We start from the raw sequence: 23,613 nt of genomic DNA on the forward strand, positions 1-23,613 counted from the left end.
CTTCAAGAGATGGGAATACAAGACCACCTGACCTGCCTCTTGAGAAATCTGTATGCAGGTCAGGAAACAACAGTTAGAACTGGACATGGAACAACAGACTGGTTCCAAATAGGAGAAGTAGTACATCAAGGCTGTATATTGTCACCCTGCTTATTTAACCTATATGCAGAGTACATCATGAGAAATGCTGGGCTGGAGGAAGCACAAGCTGGAATCAAGATTGCTGGGAGAAATATCAATAACCTCAGATATACAGATGACACCACCCTTATGGCAGAAAGTGAAGAGGAACTAAAAAGCTTCTTGATGAAAGTGAGAGAGGAGAGTGAAAAAGCTGGCACAGAACTCAACATTCAGAAAACTAAGATCATGGCATCCGGTCCCATCACTTCATGACAAATAGATAGGGAAACAGTGGAAACAGTAGCTGACTTTATTTTTCTGGGCTCCAAAATCCCTGTAGATGGTAACTGCAGCCATGAAATTAAAACATGCTTGCTCCTTGGAAGAAAAGCTATGACCAATCTAGACAGCTTATTAAAAAGCAGAGACATTACTTTGCCAACAAAAGTCCATCTTGTCGTACATATGGTTTTTCCAGTAGTGATGTATGAATGTGAGAGTTGGACTACGAAGGAAGCTGAGTGCCAAAGAATTGATGGTTTTGAACTGTGGTGTTGGAGAAGACTCCAGCGAGTCCCTTGGACTGCAAGGAGATCCAACCAGACCATCCTAAAGCAAATCAGTCCTGAATATGCATTGGAAGGATTGATGCTTAAGCTGAAACTCCAATGCTTTGCCTATCTGATGCAAATAACCGACTCATTTGGAAAGACCCTGATGCTGGGAAAGATTGAAGGTGTGAGGAGAAGGGAACCTTAGAGGATGAGATGGTTGGATGGCATCACTGACTCAATGGACATGAGTTTGCGTAAACTCCAGGAGCTGGTGATGAATGGGGAGGCCTGGCATGCTGCAGTCCATGTGGTCGCAAAGAGTTGGACACGACTGAGTGACTGAACTGAACTGAACTGAACCATCTCATCCTCTGTCACCCCTTTGCTCTCCTGTCCTCAGTCTTTTCAAGAATCAGGGTTTTTTCCACGAGTCCGCTCTTCACATCAGATGGCCAAAGTATTTTGAAAAATACATTGAGGATGAATCCTTAGGCTGGTAACACATTAATTTTTCCAATTGGGAAAATTAGTAACGTCTTTAGAAAGGCTCTCTGAGATGGAATTAAATGACAACTTGTGAACTTTAAGGAAGGAGGGGGTTAAAAGAGAAAAGTAGCAGCAAACTTGATGCTGTCTCCAGGTTATAAAAATAAAAGGCAGTATAAATCTTTGAGAAGTTTGGCTGCCTACAACATTGGTTTTTGAATTGATTTTGGAAACCACATATCCTAAGGGTATTTAGGATTAGTAAATTCTCAACATGAGTTTGCTCTTTTGGGAGAAACTAAATTATTTAACTTGAGGGATTTTAGGATGCAAGATTCCAGGGAACTGAAGTCAGTACTTTAACGTCTGAACCCAAGTGAGGAGAAGATGGAGAGGAGCCATCCTGATGGCATACTTGGAAGGATAAGGTATAGGTGTGCTGGAGTCTGTATAGTCCCTGTCATGTAGAACACCCTGACAAATATTAGTTTCTTTCTTCTATGGGTGTATAAGGAAAGACTGAAATAATTATCAAATAATAATTTCTAGATAAGATATGATATTGAAAGGAAATTAACATAGGCATCTCCCTTATTTGATCTGAAGATGTAGTTCAGCTAGGTATGAATTCAAGGTTATTTTGCTAAAAGAATACTCTTTTCTTTTTTTCTTTTTCATTGTTATCTAACTCACTTTTAAACAAATAGTGATATGACCCAGCAGCCTTTGTGGAAAAATAAGAATAAAACGTTGAACTTTCAGAACAAACCCCAAATGGTTCATTGACTCCATTTCACCATGGAAAAAATCACTTAACCTCCCAGTGTCAATTTACCCATCTGTGAAATGAGAAGGATAATATTTTCTTATGGGATGTTTTGAAAATTATTTTGCAAATGCAGTGGATGAAATTGTTGCAAGCATCACTGCTCTTTTTCCACGTCTTTGAAGACGCAGAAAGTATTATTTATGTACCAGTTGATAGTCAAATCGTCATCTGGGATGAACTATGTATATTTATTAACAGTTGTGCACTTTTTATTACTTAAAGGAACTCCTCCTCCCCTAGACTGCTCAGTTTATGCATTATGTCAATAGCTGGGCACCTGAGCAAAGCATCTTAAAAACAATTTGAACTTCATATTTATGAGCTGCTAATCTGATATCTTTGGTAATTACCCCTTCCTTCTGTTTTAGCTCATGTTTTCTCTGATGCAGTTTTTCACTTCACCTCACTTCACAAGATTGATAGTTTTTCATGTTTCCCTGCTAGAGGTCACCTCTGAGCTGAAGGCAAAACACATCCCATTCTGGCTCCTGTTGACTTTCAAGTCAACTATCAAAGAATTTATTCCAGACATTGCCTAACCTCAATTTAAAAACTCTACCCTAAAGATTACAAGGAGATATCCTGGGGAGTTGCCATAGTGACTCAAAGAGGTTGGCATTGAGGAGACAAAGCTACCGATAGCAGATTTTTATACTTGATAGGCTTAATTATATAATGTGGTCACGAACTTCTGTGCTTGTGTCATTTAGGTCTGGAAAGAAATTTTCCCCTTCAGGCTCTTCTCTTCTCTTACAGTGCCAATCAACAGGCTTCTTGGTAATAAGAATCTTTATGCCAGTAGCTCCAGTATAACTTCAAATGGTGCTTGTAGTAATGACAGAATCATTATAAAATTAAAGAAGAAAAGGAAAATATATTTCCTGGGTGCTATTAAGTTATCATAATATTCTTGCATATGTAAATTGTCCTTGACTTAATGAACTACCCTGCTCACATAATAGTATTTTAACCTGGCTTTAGAAAGTCATTTTTTACCCATGTTGTTAATTGTTTCCAGACTTGGCAGGGTTCATCTCCAGATCATCTTGCTGAAGTGAAATGTATATATTATGTTTCTATGTGCATGAATTTTAACTATTAGAAGTACTTTTACTAAGAAATGTTATTACATGAATTAATGATAAATAATAAATAAGTATGACACTTAAGATAGAAAACTTGAATACATTATAATAATATCCAAATTGCCAATGATCTTTATAGATATTTTTTCCTTGATTGAAAAAGGGATATATATTCATTGGAAAAAAACATCAGAAAACAACAGAAAGAAACAAAAAAGAATATTATCTCTACCTCTTGGGCTAGAGTAATCACTTTAATATTTTGATGGATATTTTATAAGATGAACACTTGTTTTCCCCAACATGTTTTATATTTATAAAAACAACTAAGTCTGCAAGAAACCCTGGTGTAAGAGGATTCTTCTTTTTTTAATTTTTTCTATCAGAGGTCGAATCTAACATTCTAATATCCATATTTTATACACTTTATTCAGAACTATAAAAGCTACAAGGGAAGTATTTAATGTATTTCTTCTGCTACTAAAAAGAGTTATATTCATCCAGAATTATTATTTTCAAAAATAGCCAGGTCTAGCACCATATCGGAGAAGGCAATGACACCACACTCCGGTATTCTTGCTTGGAAAATCCCATGGATGGAGGAGCCTGGTGGGCTGCAGTCCATGGGATCGCGAAGTCGGACATGACTGAGCGACTTCACTTTCACTTTTCACTCTCATGCATTGGAGAAGGAAATGGCAGCCCACTCCGGTGTTCTTGCCTGGAGAATCCCAGGGACAGAAGAGCCTGGTAGGCTGCCATCTCTGGGGTCGCACAGAGTCGGACACGACTGAAGCGACTTACCAGCAGCAGCAGCACCATATAATTAATCAAGGCCAAGGGAAATTAATGATAATCACGTTACTATTTAAATATACATCTTTATGTGTGCCTAGGAGGAGAAGAAGGTTTTCTGGAGCATGTGAAGGAATGTAAAGAAGTCCTACTAGTATATCACACTGTTGTCCTCTAATTAAAGGTTTTCAATTATCTTGCCTTTTTTCTAATGTATAGTTTTGCTGTTGTTTGGTTGGTTTAAATTTTACTTGGGGTGAGAAGTTAAGCCCATGTAACTCTTGGAAAGTTAATCATTTTATAAGTTTCATTTAATCAACCTTTTCTTTAATCCCTTTTTAGGCAGCCAAGGGCAGTTTCCACTCACACAGAATGTAACGGTTGTTGAAGGCGGAACTGCAATTTTGACCTGCAGGGTTGATCAAAATGATAACACCTCCCTCCAGTGGTCAAATCCAGCTCAACAGACTCTGTACTTTGATGACAAGAAAGGTGAATACATTTTCTTTTAAATGTTTTAATCATATTCTAAAATATCCTAATTATAATGAATTTATTTTTCTGAGATGATTCAAATTATTCCTTTTGATTACCAAACTGCTGATGCTTGTATTTAAACATGTTAAATATTAAATACTTTAGTTTGCAAGTCATAAACACTAAAGATAACCTATGTCAACTTTTTAATAAAATAAACAGTTCTAATTCTGTTTCAAAAATAGTTTTATATCTTCTCCTAACAATTATTGTTTCTCCAGATACCACATGCTTTTGTTCTCTTTTAGATGCATTTTATATAGATTGAAAATTTTTTCCTCACTCTTGGCAATAGGATGTGTTATTTTTATTAACTTTAATTAAAATATTTAGAAAATACCATGTAACTTTGGAAAGTTTTTTTTTTATTTTATTCTCATGAATTGAGTTTAAAACTAAGAATTATAAAGATGATATTATTCAATAATAAGTTTAAGTTTCTCCTTGTTTCTAAAATAAACTGAAATTAAGAAGCTGTATTTACACGCTGAGTTGGACTTAACTGGGGTTTCTAACTGGGTGATAGATTTTGATTAAGTGTTTTTAGAGAACTAAATCACATTACATTTTATAATTCTAGCAAACAACTAAAAGCATATACTGAATGTTTAAGCAATTGTCTACTGGTATAAGCACTGGGAGTAAAGTAGTTCAGGAACTGTAATAAAAATATGGATCTATTGCTTTAGATAAATTATATAGGATATAAATATAAATATTTATATCCAAATATTCAACATCATCTTAATATCTTTATTCCTTATGTATGTAGGTAGATAATAGTGAAATAATTTGAAATAGGATCCAATAATTGAAGTGTAGTCAAACTAGTTCAATAAATGTGCCCATTTCACCTAAAATATAAATTCACTATATTTTGTGCATTTCTATACTTTCCCTCTTTGATGTACTTTAAATTTAAAATCAAATACTCTTTTTTTACCTTTAGTATATGAAGGATTGGTTAAAAATCTAATTAATTAATCGAATACATTTTGAGAGTTTCTTTGTACAAGGCATAAGAGTTAGAGAACAGACAGATAAAATCGCTGCCCATAGAGGATATACAGTCCAGTGTGGAAACCAGACAATTAAACAAGCATATGAACAAAATATATTTTAGAGTACATTGACAGGAAACAAGTGTTCTCTTTCTCTCTCTCTCTAGATAGCTGGTTAGCTAAAATAAATAATACATAAACATCTACAGAGAGAGAGGGAGAGAATGAGATTAATACTTAGAAATTGGCACAAGTAATTGTTGAAGCTGGCAAGTCTGAAATCTGCCTGGTAGGACAGTAGACTGGAGACTCAGGGAAGAGTTACATTGCAGCTCAAGTCTGAAGGCAGTCTGGAGGGAAATCTCTTCTTCAGGGAACCTCAGTTGTTTTTTTGTTGGTTTGTTTTTATTTTACTCTGAAGGCCTTATGCTAATTGAATGAGGCCCACCTGCATTTTGCAGGGCGATGTGCTTTACTCAAAGTGTACTGATTGCAATGTAATCTTATCTAAAAATACTTTCACAGCAATAACCGGACTTGTATTTGGCCAAACATCCGGATATTGTGGTCTAGTGAGTTGAAACATAAACTTAACTATGAGAAAGGGTTAGGAATACTAGCATTTCTGTAGAACTTTAATATTTATAAAGGGTTTCTATTTTGCTGTCTGAAAGACAGAACAGTTATCACTAAAGACCATTTTCATAGAGGCATGCGGAAGGGAAGGGTTAAAGTTCTCACAGCTATGTGAGATTTAAAGACCGTATCATGACAAATTTGTGACTTAAATATTGACTAGACTTAAAGCCAATACTGTGATTCCATATTTATGTTTTGATTTGAGTGTTTGATGTGTAATCATTCATGTTTAACAGAGACTTCCAGTCATAGTGTTTTGTTGGTTTTTTTTTGTTTGTTTTTTTGTTTTTTTTTTTTAGTATTTAGGGATATCTTTAAATGTCTGGAAATGGATTTTTAAACATCCATTTGCTAAACAGTTAATATAGCAATATAATATAAATTGAATCCTTATTACTATTATTGATTACCTAATTATTCTGATTAAGATGTTTTTTATTCCATTTTGAAAAATTTTAATACTGCTTTATGAGACTGTAAAGTGACTTTTTTTCCACAAGTTGAGAAATAGCTAAGGAACATCTAAATTTGATATTTTGAAGCCTTTTGAAAAATATGTCATTCAAGAATTAGCAGTTAATTTTATGGATTAATTAGTTGTTTTAAAATGTCACAAGTATAATCCACATAATTTATATTTCAGCTATATTCAATGTAAATAAAAGCTATATAAATAGAAAACAAATCTTAAAGATTTCTTTTGATTTCATTTTTTCTAGCAAAAATATATTTAAGTTTTATCATACTAATATTATGTAAGCCTTATGGCTTGATCATAAATTCCTAGGGCTATGTGGATGGAAAAGGCACATCTATATGTATATGTACATGAACATATGTTCATGTATATGAAAAGAAAATTCTAGTGTTTAGTTCAGTCCTTCATGGTGGTGTTTAAAGGAGTTTTAAATCAAGTGATCTATATTGCTTTCCAGAATGAAGTTCTGTTAGTTAAAAATTCAAATACATAACTAACCAGACATATACAAACATTTAACAACTTCTTTGTGCTCATGGCAGTAATTGATTACAAGTATTTGTAAATAAATATTTCAGACATATGTGCCCAAATATAAAAAGACTCCAGTTTTAACGAAACCTCTCATTTGCCCAATGATATAACACAAAAGAAAATGTTTTGGGAGACAAGAGACTGTTAGGGATGCTCATGGAACAATTAAACATATAGTATACCATTTAATTTATCAACTTGATTATATGTAAATATTTTAACTGGATTTTCCTGGTGGCTCAATGGTAAAGAATCCACCTTCCAGTGCAGAAGATGCAGGTTGGTGCCTGGGTTGGAAAAATTCTCTGGAGAAGGAAACAGCAACCCACTCCAGAATTCTTGCCTGGGAAATCTCATGGACAGAAGGGCCTGGTGGATTACAGTCCATGGAGTCACAAAAGAATCAGACACAACTTAATGACTAAACATAAACAATAACATATTTAATCTAGCATAAAAATATATTAATTTAGCAATATTGCTTTTCTACACCCCTACATTTAATGAAATAATCTTGCTTAGCAGTACTTTTGAAAAAGTATAACATACTGTTAATGAGAAATAAGTTTCAATCAACTGTAATTTTTTAACACTAAGTAAGTAAAGTCGCTCAGTCGTGTCTGACTCTTTGCGACCCCATGGACTGTAGCCTAACAGGCTCCTCCCTCCATGGGATTCTCCAGGCAAGAGTACTGGAGTGACGCTAGGACAGTTATATTTGTTGTGCATTCATCCTGCAGGATTATAATAATGATTTCCACTATGTAACAATGTATTGTATTGCTTTTTAAGATCTTTGAGAATCATGTGTACAGTGACATTACAATTGTGAGGTCAAATCCTCAGGCACAAAACCAAAATCTATATGAAATGTCATTGCCTCCTCTTTTAGTCATTCTATAAAATATTCTCTATAGATTGTCTAAAATAAGCATTGATTCAGAGTATTTCAAGTTAATGCAACTTTTTTGTGGAAAATAGAAAGCAACTTGTAATACAGATTTGCAAAGACTTTGTTTCCAGGAAGCTCCTTTTTTTTTTTTTTTTTTCTGAAGGATAGTCCTGGTGATAAAAACCCATCATGGCATATCTGGGATATTTAGCAATATTCCTGCATCTTTACACTGCTACAAACTACACCTGATCATATGAATTGTTGAAGTGTTCTTTTTTTTTAATATTTGCTTAACAGATTTATGCTGAAAAAAGCCTTTGTGTGTGCATTTATGTGTGTGTATATGTGTATAGTATAATAGCTTTCTATTTCTGTTATTAGACTTTTTCTATTTCTGTTGTGGGTCTACCATCAGTTGCAACAGAATAGTGGAAAGTATTGAATAAAGCAACCTTTCATGAATGACAAACTAACATGCCTGTTCCTTCACAAGTCCTTGATTTGGTTCCTTGTGATACCAAGGGATCACAAGGGATCCTCGATAGTGATGTCCCTCAAATGCAAGGGCTTGAAAATAAAAGTGTTTTTTGAAGATTTCATATCACAATTTCCACATACTGTCTTTTTGTCTGCAGACAAATGTGCTAAATTTTGCCAGTCTAAGTGTAGAAGTTAAGCATGGGTTAGCGTGACTAGAGTAACCCATATGTCTTATGCAAGTGACAACTGCTCAGGAGAACAATAGAGAAAATGAAAGGGCTGTCTGTGTCACTGATTGCACCAGCTTCTACAGGTGGCTGCCACTGTTAATGGCTTTATCCATAGTTCTGTTCTTATTTCTGTCTCATATTTTGTTGCCAGTTGTTCTCAGGAGCTTTCCAGAGTCTTTCAGGCATATGCAGTATCACAGAGTTTTAATTGTGTCTCAAATGATTATAACAGACAGCTGAGGTTGAGAAGCATTGGGTTTAGCAAGTCAGTTCTCGCCAGAGTTCTGTATCCCTGAGCTTTAATTTCTGTACTGACATGGAGTAATTAGAAGGATGGGGAAAGGGACAGAGGGAGGGAAAGGAAGGGAGCAAGTGGGCAAGTTAGTCAGAACAACAACACATGTGCTTCTCATTGATATCGCTGTTGCCACTATAAGACCCAAAAGGCATTCTGAGTAGCCTTTCCTGCTGCACAGGTCTCTGACTATTCTGGCTGTGGGGTTTGAACAAGGATCTCAAGACAGTGACCCATTGGTTCAATTAAAACTAGAAAACCCTTCGTTGTTTACTTGGAATTATTAGCTAAAGAAAAGTATGCTGTGAGTGGACAATTGATGATCTGCTAAAGGAGAATTAAGCTGAACTCCTTTTCTTAGTTTTTCTCAAGGTGGTTGAATGTGAATATTCAGGACTTTCTTCACAAGGGAGATAAATGTCCAGCGTAATTGGCTAAGTGAAGCTAATATTACAATATATATTATTCAGGTAAAATAAAGAGGGCAGTGATCTCAGGCTTTTGCTACTTTGAGAACATTCATTATGTGATATGTAAATATTCCATTTATAACTGGAGAAATTGAGTCAAACGTTCAGGAAAATTTGTCCACAGACGTTCTGCTAATGACTGGTAATGAAGGAATTTGAATCCAGGTGTAGTAACTAGAATGCCCCTGAAAACAAAGGTATCCCAGCACCAGGTCACTTTAAGTATAACCCAAGTGGCTTCTGCCATTGATCTTAGCAGCTGCCTTTTAGTTAAGAACAGCTGCTGCTAAGTCGCTTCAGTCATGTCCAACTCTGTGCGACCCCATAGACAGCAGCCCACGAGGCTCCCCCATCCCTGGGATTCTCCAGGCAAGAACACTGGAGTGGGTTGCCATTTCCTTCTCCAATGCCTGAAAGTGAAAAGTGAAAGTGAAGTCGCTCAGTCGTGTCCGACGCTTAGCGACCCCATGGACTGCAGCCTACCAGCCTCCTCCATCCATGGGATTTTCCAGGCAAGAGTACTGGAGTGGGTTGCCATTGCCTTCTCCAGTTAAGAAGAGCAGTTACTCCCAACAGTACATACAGTAAGACCGAGAGATGCAGTATAGTCAGCATTGCCCAATAGGACTTTCCACAATGATGGCAGTGTTCTAAATCTGTATTGAATAATTCTGTAGCCAGTGTCAGGTGTGGATACTTGTCAATTTTAAAATAATTAAAATTTTGGGTTTTTTTAGTCACACTGGCTATACTTCAAGTACTGAAAAACCATGTGTATTTACTATTTTGGGAAGCACAGCTCTAGACAGTGATTCACTCTTTAGATGCCAAAATAGACCTTGCCCAAGTCCAGCCTTGGCTGCAGAATATGCATTTTTCAACTGAAAAAACCACAAGTCATCATAAAAATGAATCAAATATTAAGTAAATGAAATTTTCCTCTTTAAATTGCACATATTTAATGGGGACATTAAAAGAAAAGAGATGGGAATACAGACCACCTGAATCTGCCTCTTGAGAAACCTGTATGCAGGTCAGAAAGCAACAGTTAGAACTGGACATGGAACAACATACTGGTTCCAAATAGGGGAAGTAGTACATCAAGGCTATATATCGTCATCCTGCTTATTTAACCTATATGCAGAGTGTATCATGAGAAATGCTGGACTGGATGAAGCACAGGCTGGAATCAAGATTGCTGGGAGAAATATCAACAACCTCAGATATACAATGACACCACCCTTATGGCAGAAAGTGAAGAGAAACTAAAGAGCCTTTTGATGAAAGTGAAAGAGGAGAGTGAAAAAGCTGGCTTAAAACTCAACATTCAGAAAACTAAGATCATGACATCTGGTCCCATCAATTCATGCGAAATAGATGGGGAATAACTGTGGGAACCATGACAGACTTTATTTTTGGGGGCTCCAAAATCCTTGCAGATGGTGATTGCAGCCATGAAATTAAGACACTCACTCCTTGGAAGGAAAGTTATGAGCAACCTAGACAGCATATTAAAAAGTGGAGACCTTACTTTGTCAACAAAGGTCCGTCTAGTCAAGGCTATGGTTTTACCAGGGGTCATGTATGGATGTGAGAGTTGGGCTATAAACAGGGCTGAACCCTGAAGAATTGATGCTTTTGAGCTGTGGTATTGGAGAAGACTCTTGAGAGTCCCTTGGACTGCAAGGCGATCCAACCAGTCCGTCCTAAGGGAAATCTGTCCTAGGTGTTCTTTGGAAGGACTGATGTTAAAGCTGAAACTCCAGTATTTTGGCCACCTGATGCGAAGAGCTGACTCATTTGGAAAGACCCTGATGCTGGGAAAGATTGAAGGCAGGAGGAGAGGGGATGACAGGATTAGATGGTTGGATGGCATCACCGACTCAATGGACATGAGTTTGTGTAAACTCTGGGAGTTGGTGATAGACAGGGAGGCCTGGCGTGCTGCGGTTTATGAGGTCCCAAACAGTCAGACATGACTGAGTGACTGAACTGAACTGAATGGGGACATTTGTAGCACAGGAGACACGGAGTCAGATTTGACTTCTAGTTCTGCTTCTGACACCAACCCGCCGAGAAATCAGAGAGGTTTATCAGCACCACCACCAAATTAGATGTATTGGTCTTTGAATCAGAGCTGCATCTTTAATATTTTCTCTATCTACTTTGTTTGCACTTGAAAACCAGAAATCATCAACCTATGAAGTAGATATTTAATTACAATTACATTTCATGTCTGCATAGTTTTTATATGTTTTTTTCCTATAACACTTCAGAGCCAGCACATTTAAATAAAAATAAAAATCAAGAGAAAATTTATAGGTCCTTATGGATAAGAGGGACTTAGATCAAATGTTGTCACATATTCAGGCCCTGGTCTGTTTCTTTTTACATGAAGTTTACTGTTCTGTTATAAACAGTATGTAAGCATTTAGAATAGAGTGGGTATAGGGAGATAGAGGGTCCTTCCCTGGTAGCTTAGCTGGTCAACAATTTGCCTGCAATGCAGAAGACCCCAGTTTGATTCCTGGGTTGGGAAGATACCCTGGGGAAGGGATAGGCTACCCACTCCAGTATTCTTGGGCTTCCCTGGTGGCTCAGATGATAGAGAATCCACCTGCAATGGGGGAGAACTGGGTTCAATCCTTGGGCTTGGAAGATCCCCTTGAGGAGGGCATGGCAACCCACTCTGTATTCTTGCCTAGAGAATCCCCATGGACCAAGGCACCTGGTGGGCTACATGCAAAGAGTTAGAAGCAACTGAGCGACTAAGCATAGCACAGGGAGATAGAGAGTAGGGAGCTGAGTTCACTGAAACCTTACATTAATACTCTGTGATATTTGGCAATAGAAATAAAAAAAAATCAATTAGATCATTGTGTCTGTTTCTCTGCGGGTGTGGAAAAAAACAATTGAAGTAGTACAATCTGATCACTTAATGTTCAGGAAAGAACACTTCAATTCCATTTTATTATTGACAGGAAATGCTTTGTACAAACATCTCCAGGAGTGCATAGTATAGTATATGCATTTAACAGACATATCTCTGTGCGCTTGTATGTGTTTTTATACAAAAATATAAAATGCACACCTGTTTGTGATATTTCTTTTTATAGTAATTTTGCCTTTTTGAATTATACTTCAATGATTCTCAAAAATATCTTGAAGGAAATTTTATTCCTGAATGAGTTAAAATAAATTTTATTAAGGGTATAGCCAAAAAAATATGCTGGTGTTAATTTTCTAATTATTCTGCTGATAATTTTACATTAATACTGGGGAGAGAAGTAACATGAATAAGATATCCTAGAAAAAAAAAAAGATATCCTAGAATAAGCAGTAATAAAGAGAATAAAAATGAGATGAACCTAAAATAATGATACAAGTTCTCCTGGCTCCATGCCAACCAGTGCCATCTGAGTGTCTTTCCCCATTAGTTTCAATCAATATGACAGCCTTGAAAATAGCAAATATTAAACTCTGTAAAGCAGATATTTAAGTGGTCAATTTTACCCTTCCTTTTGCTTTCTTAAATAAAATCAAATATAATGTATAAGTTACAATAAAGATATGAAATCAATGATGACAACTTACAGTTGCACAAGGCAATTTTTAAATAACTTCAGCATAATTAACTCTTCTCCTTGGATCTACAATGACCTATATAGTCAATATTCCCATTTTGTATATGAAGAAACTGAGGTTTGCAGATCTGAATGACTCTAGTAGTAAGCAACAAAATGATGGTAAGACATGAACTTTTTTAAGTGAAGCCAAATTCACTTCATGATATATCATACTATGAGGACTTCATTTTAACTGCTTTTTGAATTTTATCATTTTCTACTTTTCTTATGGAAATGATCACTTCTTTTAGGTCTTTACTCCAAAGTCATCATCTCAATGATAGATCTGAACACATCATCTCTCATAGTTAATCATTTTATTTGTATTAGCAGATGTGCTAGCAAATGCATCCATATTAAATTAGTAGGAATCCAGTTCCCACTAGGAAATAAATGATACACTTGAGTTAATGAAGTATGGAACACACTGTTTACAGATGTGCAGCCATAATTAAGGAAACTCATCAAGATGAAACAGCACCCAGGACCTAGCGACAGTGGGAAGCCAGCCTACCCTTGGGTCTGAAAGGGCGACAGAGAGAACTAAAGCTAAGTTTTGGAAAGAAGGCTTCTGGTTAGAAGCTGAGACTGTTTAGGAAGGAGGGATGTGTGGAAATACATAAATTGACTTCTCTTTCCTCCTGCCCTTTGATCTGACTTCCACGAGCTGAGCCCAGTTGGAAAACACAGGTCAAGGAATCCTAGGTAGTTTAGTCTCCCAGAGCAAAGAGCAGAATAAGTAATGGATCTGAAATGATAACTAGAAAGTAGCCAGCACAATTTACCAAATATAAATAGATATTTCTCCCTCTCCAATTTTCAGTAAAGATAATTTCCATCAAAAACATGTGCCACTCTCGGTTCACAAGTACTTTCCATTGAATTGCTTCATTTTGAGGGAAATAAATTGCAACAATGCAGTACCCTTGCAAAACACATTTTTTCAATGCTGTATTCCTGATTTAACATATATGTTAAAGTGTATGCTGTGATATTTTTTAAAGAAATAACTTGCTTTCACTTAATCTACTAATAATAAAGCCATCACTATAAATTCTCACTAAGCATAAATAAAATTTCAGTTGTATATTATATGATTACTATCTTCAACTCTCTATACTAAAGTCTCAACATCATTAAGAAAAACATAAAAATAATCATGTACACTATCAGTTCAGTTCAGTCACCCATTCGTGTCCGACTCTTTGCGACCACAGGAACTGCAGCACGCAGGCCTCCCTGTCCATCACCAACTCCCGGAGTTTACCCAAACTCATGTCCATTGAGTCGGTGATACCATCCAACCATCTCATCCTCTGTCGTTCCCTTCTCCTTCTGCCCTTAATCTTTCCCAGCATCAGGGTCTTTTCAAATGAGTCAGCTCTTTGCATCAGGTGGCCCAAAGGATTGGAGTTTCAGCTTCAACATCAATCCTTCCAGTGAATACCCAGGACTGATATTCTTTAGGATGGACTAGTTGGAGCTCTTTGGAACTATACACTATAAATTGTACTCATTTTGTGATATCTGTATCTAGATTTTTGGCATTCAAAGCCACAAGTATGTGTGAAAATGTTCAGCAATTTTTAGTTTGAGCATTTTAGAATTCAGCATAATTTTCATACTTATTACTACATTTTAGATAAATTAGGTTCCACTAATATTACTAATTTTTACAGTACTTTGTTTTTGACCACTCTTCACAGCTTGTGGAATCTTAATTCCCAGGCCAGGGATTGAATCCACGTCCTCAGTAGTGAAAGCACAGAGTCCTAACCACTGGACGGTCAGGAAATTCCCTGTAATGATTTTATTTTAAAATAAAGAAAAATTTACTTCAAATAAATCAAGTGCCTCTGTGAAAATAACTACATTCCTAAATTAAGTCCTTTTAGTTTTTGCACGTTGCTGTTCACTAACCTTTTTTTAGCAAAACCTCATAAAAATGGGACTATGTGCTACCTTTTTCTGTATTTTCCAAGTCTCCTGTAAATATGTTATCATAGTTATCATATTTCATATTTAAAAATTACAAATAAAAAACTCAAAAAAGAAAAGTTATTTCTACAACGCTGAAATATTTTATTCCACTTTCTGATGATTAACTTGTATATTTACTTAATCTTTCATTCAATAAATATTTGCTATCTACTGTGTGATAGGCACTGTATTAGGTGGTTTATAGTTATTGTAGCTCATTGATTTTTGAGGAGTCTATTCTATGTTGAACAGAGCTACTTGAAAGATACCTTGACCTGATTGAAATTTGATATCCTTTCTCTACTAATCATGTATGCTTCTGGGAACATATTATATACATATATGTATGTATAATCTTGGTAAGACATACAGAGTCAGCACACAGTCAGCAAACCATACCACTTTTTACGTCATGGAGGTAGAAGTGGGACGATGCCTAAAGCTAGACTGGGTGGATAGCTATCACCATTGTGCCATGTATTTCCATCTCCCAAAACACTTCATAAAATTTAAACAATGACCAACCACTTTCTTGTAATTGCCTTGATGTCTTTTGTGATATTTCAGATCCTCAGTTTTGGGACTCAATAGTCATTAAAGAAAGAAGTCTGCTAGGTAATTGTTCTTAATAGGTAAATATCTAAGCATGTTCTGGCTGTGTGCTTAGTCACTCAGTTATGTCTGACTCTTCGTGATCCTATGGATCACCCACCAAGCTTATATTTAAAAAAGATTTCCAAGTCACAATTTCAGTTCTATTCTGTGATTGTTAGTAAAATAGTGCTGTGTCCCAGGAATTATACTGGGCACTAGGACTACTAAAATAAATAAAACATGGATTTTGCCCTTAAGGAGCAAGTTGTTATTTATGATCCATACATTGGAATGGTGGAGTATATAGAGGAAAAATAAGGGCTTCTGTGATGATTCAGATGGTAAAGAATCCACCCGCAATGCAGGAAACCTGGCTTCAATCCCTGGGTTGGGAAGATTTCCTGGAGGAAGGCATAGCAACCCACTCTAGTATTTTTGCCTGAAGAATCCCCATGGACAGAGATGCCTGGCAGGCTACAGTCCATGGGGTTGCAAAGAGTCAGACACAACTGAGAGACTAAGTACAGCACACCAAAACAAGCTGTCATATATCATCTATATATTGGAACAGTGGAATATATAGAGGGAAAGAACTAGGTAAAGCATTTTAGAGATAGACAAATGCAATTCTCCTTGTTGCATAATAAGCCTCATTGACGAGGATACAACATGCCCAAATAATTGGTAAAAATATCATATATGAACCTAGGAAAAAGATGTGACTTGAAAATACATGCAATTTACTTTTTTGATAAAATTATTTTTTTAAGAAACAACTGTAAATAAACTACAAATACTATGTGCTATTTGTCTAATTTAGGAAGTATTAATGTGCTGTGCATGAACCTGATTTCCTTGTGATATATTGATATGGTCTCTATGTTAAATAGCTTTTTTATGAGGATTAGCACAGAGACTATGGAGAATTTAAGATATTTGTAAGTTTCAAAATAGCATTAGTGTTATAGCTCCTTAGTAAGTATAAGAAAATCTGAACAGGATCAAAAATAATGTCTGTAATATGTATGTTTAATTTTAGTTATGACTACATAATTTTTATTCATACCAATATAATTCTATTTTAAATAAAATGTAGTGTTTAAAGCTTAACTATTCAAAATTTTAGTGCATTTTATCATTATGTGTGTTTTTTTTAATATTTTACATCAGACTTTGAAAGAGTCATACTATTCTATGATGGATCCGCATTGCTGAAATATTGTTCATTTTTTTAATTGAGACTGATGAAAACTTAGGCCTAGAAGTGTGACATAAATGTCATTCTACTCCAAAACTTATAGTTCACTGCATTACTCTGTTCTAGTTTTAAGTTCCTAAGAGAGAGAAATTAATTGGTTTAGCTTATCCTATATTATTCTACTGTGCTTTAAGGTATAACCAGGGGTGTGTGGCCAGAGAGCCCAGGAATCATAATAATTTATATCATTCAATGACATTCAATGACAGGCGCATTCAATGACAGGCCTACTCAATAAGTTCAATATATAGAATATATGCAGAATTCTTTTGTCTTTGTAGCATAATTATATGAAAATAATTGCAGCTTGAAGTACAGAATTAATTTAAAAAAAAACTCATTTCAACATTATTACTTGGATTTTCCTAGTAAGTACAGTCTCTTTTTAATCCCAAGGAGCTTTTTTTATAAGTAATTTGGAAATGTTGGTCTAAGTACCAAAAAGTAGAAGTAAAAACACACAGTATTTCATTAATGATGGAAAAGTGAGTTAGTCCCTCAGACCTATTCAACTCTTTGCAACTCCATGGACTGTAGCCCACCAGGCTCCTCTGTGCATGGAATTCTCCAGGAAGAATACTGAAGTGGGTAGCTATTCCCTTCTCCAGGAGATCTTCCTAATCCAGGAATCAAACCTGGGCTTCTTGTATTGATAGTAATACTAATTAAAATATTATTAAATTATGAATTCGTTGTGGTTAAAAAGTTACTATGATCTTTTCAATTTATTCACTTGGTTTTCTTCAACTATTTTAGTTATTTCCTATATTTATAAATACTGAATATTTCTCCTGCTCCATGACTCTTCAGGTAATATTTTTCTGCTATTCAAACAAAATAATACAATTTAGAAATACTTTTTCCTGAATAAATATTTTAATATATTGTTTGTATTGTGTGAGTATTAAGAGTTATAAATTAGAGTACTCTATTTTCCTTAATTTAGTATGTTTTAGTCCCCGCAGGCTCTTGTAAGTGATCCTTGGAAACCGCAGTAGATGAACATTTTGCTGTGAAATGTAGGAGGCAGTGTTATTTTAGTACTGAGGTGTGGGTGATTGTAAGAATTAAGTCTTCTGGTTTTACAACTATTTATATTGAGGCTAGTAGGTGAACTCAAGTACAAATGGAGAGTGAGGGTGGGGAATGCTAACTGACTGGTATGTACATTCTAAAGTACTCACTTTTACATTTTGGAAAGAATGATTGTAATTTAGAAAGAATGATAGTAGTATGAATATAGATGTTATATGTTGCGTTTGGATTTCGAAACTTTCTTATATGTACAGCCCACCTTGTCTTTTAATGCTGAAAATTGTACGGCATGAGATTGAATGTGCTATTTTCTAAATCATGAATTATGATAAGAAATATCTTCTAGGAACCAGAACTGTGTTCTCCTATGGAGATGATAATTGGCTATTAGTCACATATTTCTTTGTAACTTAAAATCTTACCTCACAAACATTTGCAAACATTACAGATGGGCTGGATACTTGAGGTTTACATGCCTGGTAGTCAGGATAGCCGCGATTGGATTCTAGTTTCATTATGGATTTGTATGTGATCTTGAAACAACCTTGAGAAAATACATAAACCAATCTTGGTTCCAGCTCGTAGGTCTCTTGAGGCCAATGAGTTGTGAGGGGCCACCTGCTTCTATGTACAGTTGTAATGGCAGAAACTCTTTCCAGAGGTTTTCCTTGTGTGTATTTGTGTGTGGTTTGAGGTGTTTGAAAATCGATACTGCAACATCAAACAAAATAAAAAGCCAAACAGAAGTCTGCCAAATGTCATAAGTACTTTCTAACAGGAAATTGAGACCTTAAATACTACCTTCAGACTGAAAGTGACTGTGAATGGGTAAATACCTGAAGCAGGCCTTTTAGTTATTGAGACATAAAGCAGAGATTCTGTATTTAAATGGTATTATTTAGCTTCACCATTTCCTAGGTGCTGTAACTATTTTGAAGGTGAAATGCAATGAAGGTTTCTAATGTGGAGGCTACGGCATTATCCTCAGGGCTTTGGGGAAAAGAATACAAGTAAGGATGAAAGAATGTAGGATAGAAAGAGTTCTTTCCCTGCCCTTCTTGGATCATTTCTGTTATTTTTTTAGTTGATTTACAATGTTATATTAGTTTCAGATGTACAACATAGTGATTCAGTATTTTTATAGATTATCCTTCATTTAAGGTTATAAAATATTGACTATTTTCCCAGTAATGTACAATATATCCTGGTAGCTTACTTATTTACATATATATTTTCTCCACACCATCTCAAAAACTTTTTATTTAATATACACTTATAGTCAACTAACAATGATGTAATAGTTTCAGGTGGACAGCAAAGGGACTCAGCCATACATATACATGTATCATGTCTCCCACAAACTCCCATCCCATTCAGGCTGCCACATAACATCAAGCAGAGTTCCCTATGTAGCTTATTTACCTTAAACGTAATAGTTTGTGTTTCTGCCTCACTTCTTTTTATGTTGAGTGTGAGCTCTTATGGTGTGAGATTTTTATAAAGAGCTGAAAAGGCTATTTCACCTGCAGAGCTGCCACTGAGTCCATGTGACTAAGAGTGGCATGGAGCTAGCGTGAAAACCAGTTCTTGTGCCTCAACACTGGCTGCTACTTGAACTGATGTCTTTGCCTCCTTTTATATACGGATTGGTTTTCTAGCAAATAAAAATGCACATTTCTATTTTGTTTATTACCTCCTGACTAGTTCTAATAGTGGTTTGAACTTCTTTGGGGGTTTCTCATTAATAGTAGCCTGTGTTGTCTACAAATAACTGCTTCTAACTTTTCAACAGCTATAGCTCTACTTTTGTGCCTTAGCTTTTCATATATTGTATGCATCCTTTTAAAATTAGGGAAATAAGAGAAAAAAAATCAGTACTTTTTGTACAATTGTGGGAAGGGAGGCTTTGAGTAAGAAAGGTAAAAGGAGAATGAAAATGATTTTAGCAGCCAAGGTGTAATATGATGATGACCTGAAACAAAAAGAGAGCTAAGGTAGTAGAGAGAAAGAATATATTTGAAAGGTATTCAAGCAAGGAATTGACTAGGCTTGGCCAACCAAAAATTAATTTCTAGTCTTTCAAACCAGGAGCAAAGGCGTTTAATTTTGAGTAGTCACATGATTGATTATATTACTAATCTACCACCATCTATTTATGTCAGAGGAGGTGTGACAGAGAAAATTAATTTTAATTCTCAGCTTCTAAGGGATACTAAGATTATCAATTCCAAATAAATTAATAGACATCCATTTAATATGTCTTTACAATTTGACCTTACAGGCACCTTAAGTAATTAAGATTCAGCCATTCATTCAACAACACATACATGAGGTACTTTTTGCCAGAAGTTGTTCTAGGCTTTTTGAATATAGTAGAGAACAAAACAGGCAAAACTCTGCCCTTGTGTAACTTACATTCAAGTGGGAGAAAAATGACAGTAAGTAAAAGAAGTAAGTACATATGTAGTTTGTCCAAGGGTGATGAATTCTACAGAGAATAAAAGTTGAGAAAAGGGAGAGAGGAAGTGCCATTTTAAATAAGGTGTGAGGGAATGCCTCATTAAGGAAGTAACATCGGAGTAAACACCCAGGAGAGAGTAAAGATCTAGACATGCCACCACTTCTGGGGACAGAGAGTAATGCAGAGGAGCGTCTAGAATGGATGCTCTCTGGATATATTTGGAGAAGAACCCAGCCAGAGTGTGCAGGTCAGAGTGAACACACAGAAGAAGTGAGGGAAGAAGGATAAGGATACAGAAAGTGTGAGCATGTGAGGGCACTGAAGGAGGGCTTTATCTCTGGTTAAAATTAGAAACCATTGAAGATTGTTGAGCAGAGCTAGAAGGTATGAGGTGAGCATATGAACATTTTAACAGTATCACTCTTGCTATTATGGGGAATATAAACTATGATGATAAGGGATGGGATGAGAAGCAGAGACACCAGTTAGGAAACTATTTCAAATAAACCAGGTAAAAGATAAAGTTGACTTAGACCGAAGAGATTGAAATGAATATGATGAGAATAAGTGGAATTCTCTGTGTACTTTTAAAGTATTTTGACTAGCTGGTGACCAGAATGTGGGGTAGAAGAGTGAAAGAGAAGTCATGTATGACTTCAAGAGTTTTGACTTGAACACATAAAATAATTTGAAAAGGAGATGGGCAAGATTACAAAGAATAGGGGTGATGACTACATTGAGATAGGTTCTGATTTGGCCTTGTTATATTTGAGCTTATTACACATACAAGAGTGGTTATATAATAAGCAGTTGGGCATATGAATTTGGAATCCAGTGACTGATTCAAGTTGAAGATCTTAAACACTGAGTATGTATATGTCATCAGAATGGATGGTTTACCAAGAGAGTCTAGGGAAGAGTAGTCCAAGAAATGAACCCTGGAATCCATCACTAACAACAGGTTAAGGAGGTGAGACAAAAAAAAGCATTTGAATCATTAATTTAAATATATATATATATACACATACTTTAAAGTTTACAAAAGAAACTTTCCCTATATTATGGCATTTGGCCTATGGAATGATTCTGAAAAGCACATAGTGATAGGACAGAAATTTGATTAATATTTAATAGTTGCAATTTAATAGTTGCAAACATTCCAACTTTCTTTCACTTCCTTTGATGATCATTTACATTATATACATGCCCAGAAAATAAACTGATGCTACTGTGGTTCTCTGCATATGTCTTGCTTCCATGTTTCTTCACACTTATAAGTGTCTTAGGTGAGGTCCTTTATCATAAGTATGCCCTTCCCTGTTTTATTTACCCTTAAAATCTTGTACTGTATAGCCAGGAAAGAAAGCTTTGTCCTTTTTCCCGGGGAGACAGACATCAGTGACCCTGATAGAGAAATGACATCTACCAGAAGACCCTGGACATCCTCAAATGCTTCTAAGAACACCTGCAATTTATTATGGGATTGAACCATCTTACTTCTTACTCTTTTGTTAGCTTAAGTTTCCCCCATCACTGAAAAAAACCAGTGAGAACAAGAACAACCATAGCAAAGCAAAACATTCCCTCAACATGAATCTTCCCTCAGCCTAATCCAGTTTTCCTATAGGAAGTAGAAAGAAGGGGAGCTGTTTATTTTTGTTGCATACAGAGGGAGTTAGAATATGCTTCCTGAAACTTTCAGAGCAAGGTTCCAGGTGGGGAGCTGGACCATAAGAAATGAACCTCTGTCCTGGAGCCCCGTCAGTACTTCTGAGTCCTCTGTGGTGAAGGCCTTTTATTTTCCCTAAATCAAGCACAAGTCATACTTTTGTAAAGCACAGTAAAAATAGCTTATTATAAAGTAAAAAAGTAAAGCACATAAAATGAAAGTTCTGACTTTTTATTGTTATGTCTTATTAACATGGCATATGAAGAGAGAACAGAATTACAAAGTTGTATGTATGCATTGAGTAAGGGGCTATTAGGGCAGAGAATTATAATGTTTGTAATTTCCTTTGTAACTCTGTAATCAATGCAAAACAAAAAATAATAAAATAAACAGTAATTGTCCATGTTATCAACCTGTATGCACACTTTGACTAAACATCATATATATCAAGTATTTATTTTACTGTGACATATACTTCTTTCTTATTAATTTATCTAATCTCCTTGGATTGGTTTTAGCATTTTTTTCAGGAAATAATGCATAATCTAAACTACTTCCAAGCTTTATATTATCAGAGCTATATATTATCAGCTTTATATTAGTCAGAGTAGAGAAATGAATCTCACAAGAGTATGTTGGCAGGAATGGCAGAGGAGATTTTGAAGCAGTTTCAGTGATCTTAAACCAAAATTAGGCAAATTTTGCTGTTTTTTCAAAATTCATTTTCATTTCTTTATGAGTGGCCAGTTCCAGGATTTAACCTGTAAAGTTATAGTTAAATACATTTTTTGTAAAATATATTTCTTTAGGATCTATGAATATATCTGGATCTTTTTGGTGGAATATATCATACAATTTAAGTATTATATCAGTATTGTAGAATAGCCTGTGATAAGTTTTTGTCAATAAGTAATATCAAGATTATTAGCATATTTTACTGACAACTGTGCTCAGTTTATGAACTATGTCATAAACAATTATAGAAAATCTGTTCTTTTAAGCTTTGGACTTTTGCTTTGTCCTTTGACTTTACCTGCCATTACACAACATGTTGCATTTCTTCCTTGAAACTACTATTAAGATTTTCAAAACACCAAACATATCAGACAAATAAAGAAGGATGGCTGTCTAGCTCACACATAAAAATTTAGAAATGGGCTGATTTCTTATCTGGCAGAAACAAGAGTTTTTGTGTTGTTCAACATTCTTGACAGAAGTTCTCACATCTAAAAACTTTTGTGCCTCAGAGTGCAGTAGAAATGTATAATCAACTTTATCTTGTCTAAGAAAGAGGATAATTTTTCATTTAATGCATTAGCTTTAACATAATTCACAAATTTTTACCATATTGCTAAGAATGCTGGTATTCAGCTGATTTTTCTTTTACTACGTAGCAAGACTTTTTTTGATGAAAGAAGAAGTACATTAGTTCATGGTCTGCATTTGCTCTATAATCACAGTGTTCCAAAATGTTTCCCTGCCTTTGTAGCTTGCCAGTCTTTTTCTACAGAAAACTTGAGCCACAGAACAAATTTGTTGACAGCGATCACACACTCAGA

General features: G+C 35.5%; 1 protein-coding gene across 3 annotated transcripts in view; it reads left to right on the forward strand.

Annotated features, from left to right (window-relative positions):
* The window catches only part of CADM2 (cell adhesion molecule 2), a 1,295,522-nt gene that overhangs the window by 1,000,342 nt on the left and 271,567 nt on the right, over window positions 1–23,613 (forward strand). For all 3 annotated transcript variants that reach the window (XM_005674789.3, XM_005674791.3, XM_018054195.1), the window contains one exon: window positions 4,215–4,364. In XM_005674789.3, the coding sequence (XP_005674846.1) occupies window positions 4,215–4,364 (150 nt within the window). The remainder of the gene's footprint in view (window positions 1–4,214; window positions 4,365–23,613) is intronic.

Source organism: Capra hircus, chromosome 1 (assembly GCF_001704415.2).
Source record: "Capra hircus breed San Clemente chromosome 1, ASM170441v1, whole genome shotgun sequence".
NCBI classification, from domain to species: domain Eukaryota; kingdom Metazoa; phylum Chordata; class Mammalia; order Artiodactyla; family Bovidae; genus Capra; species Capra hircus.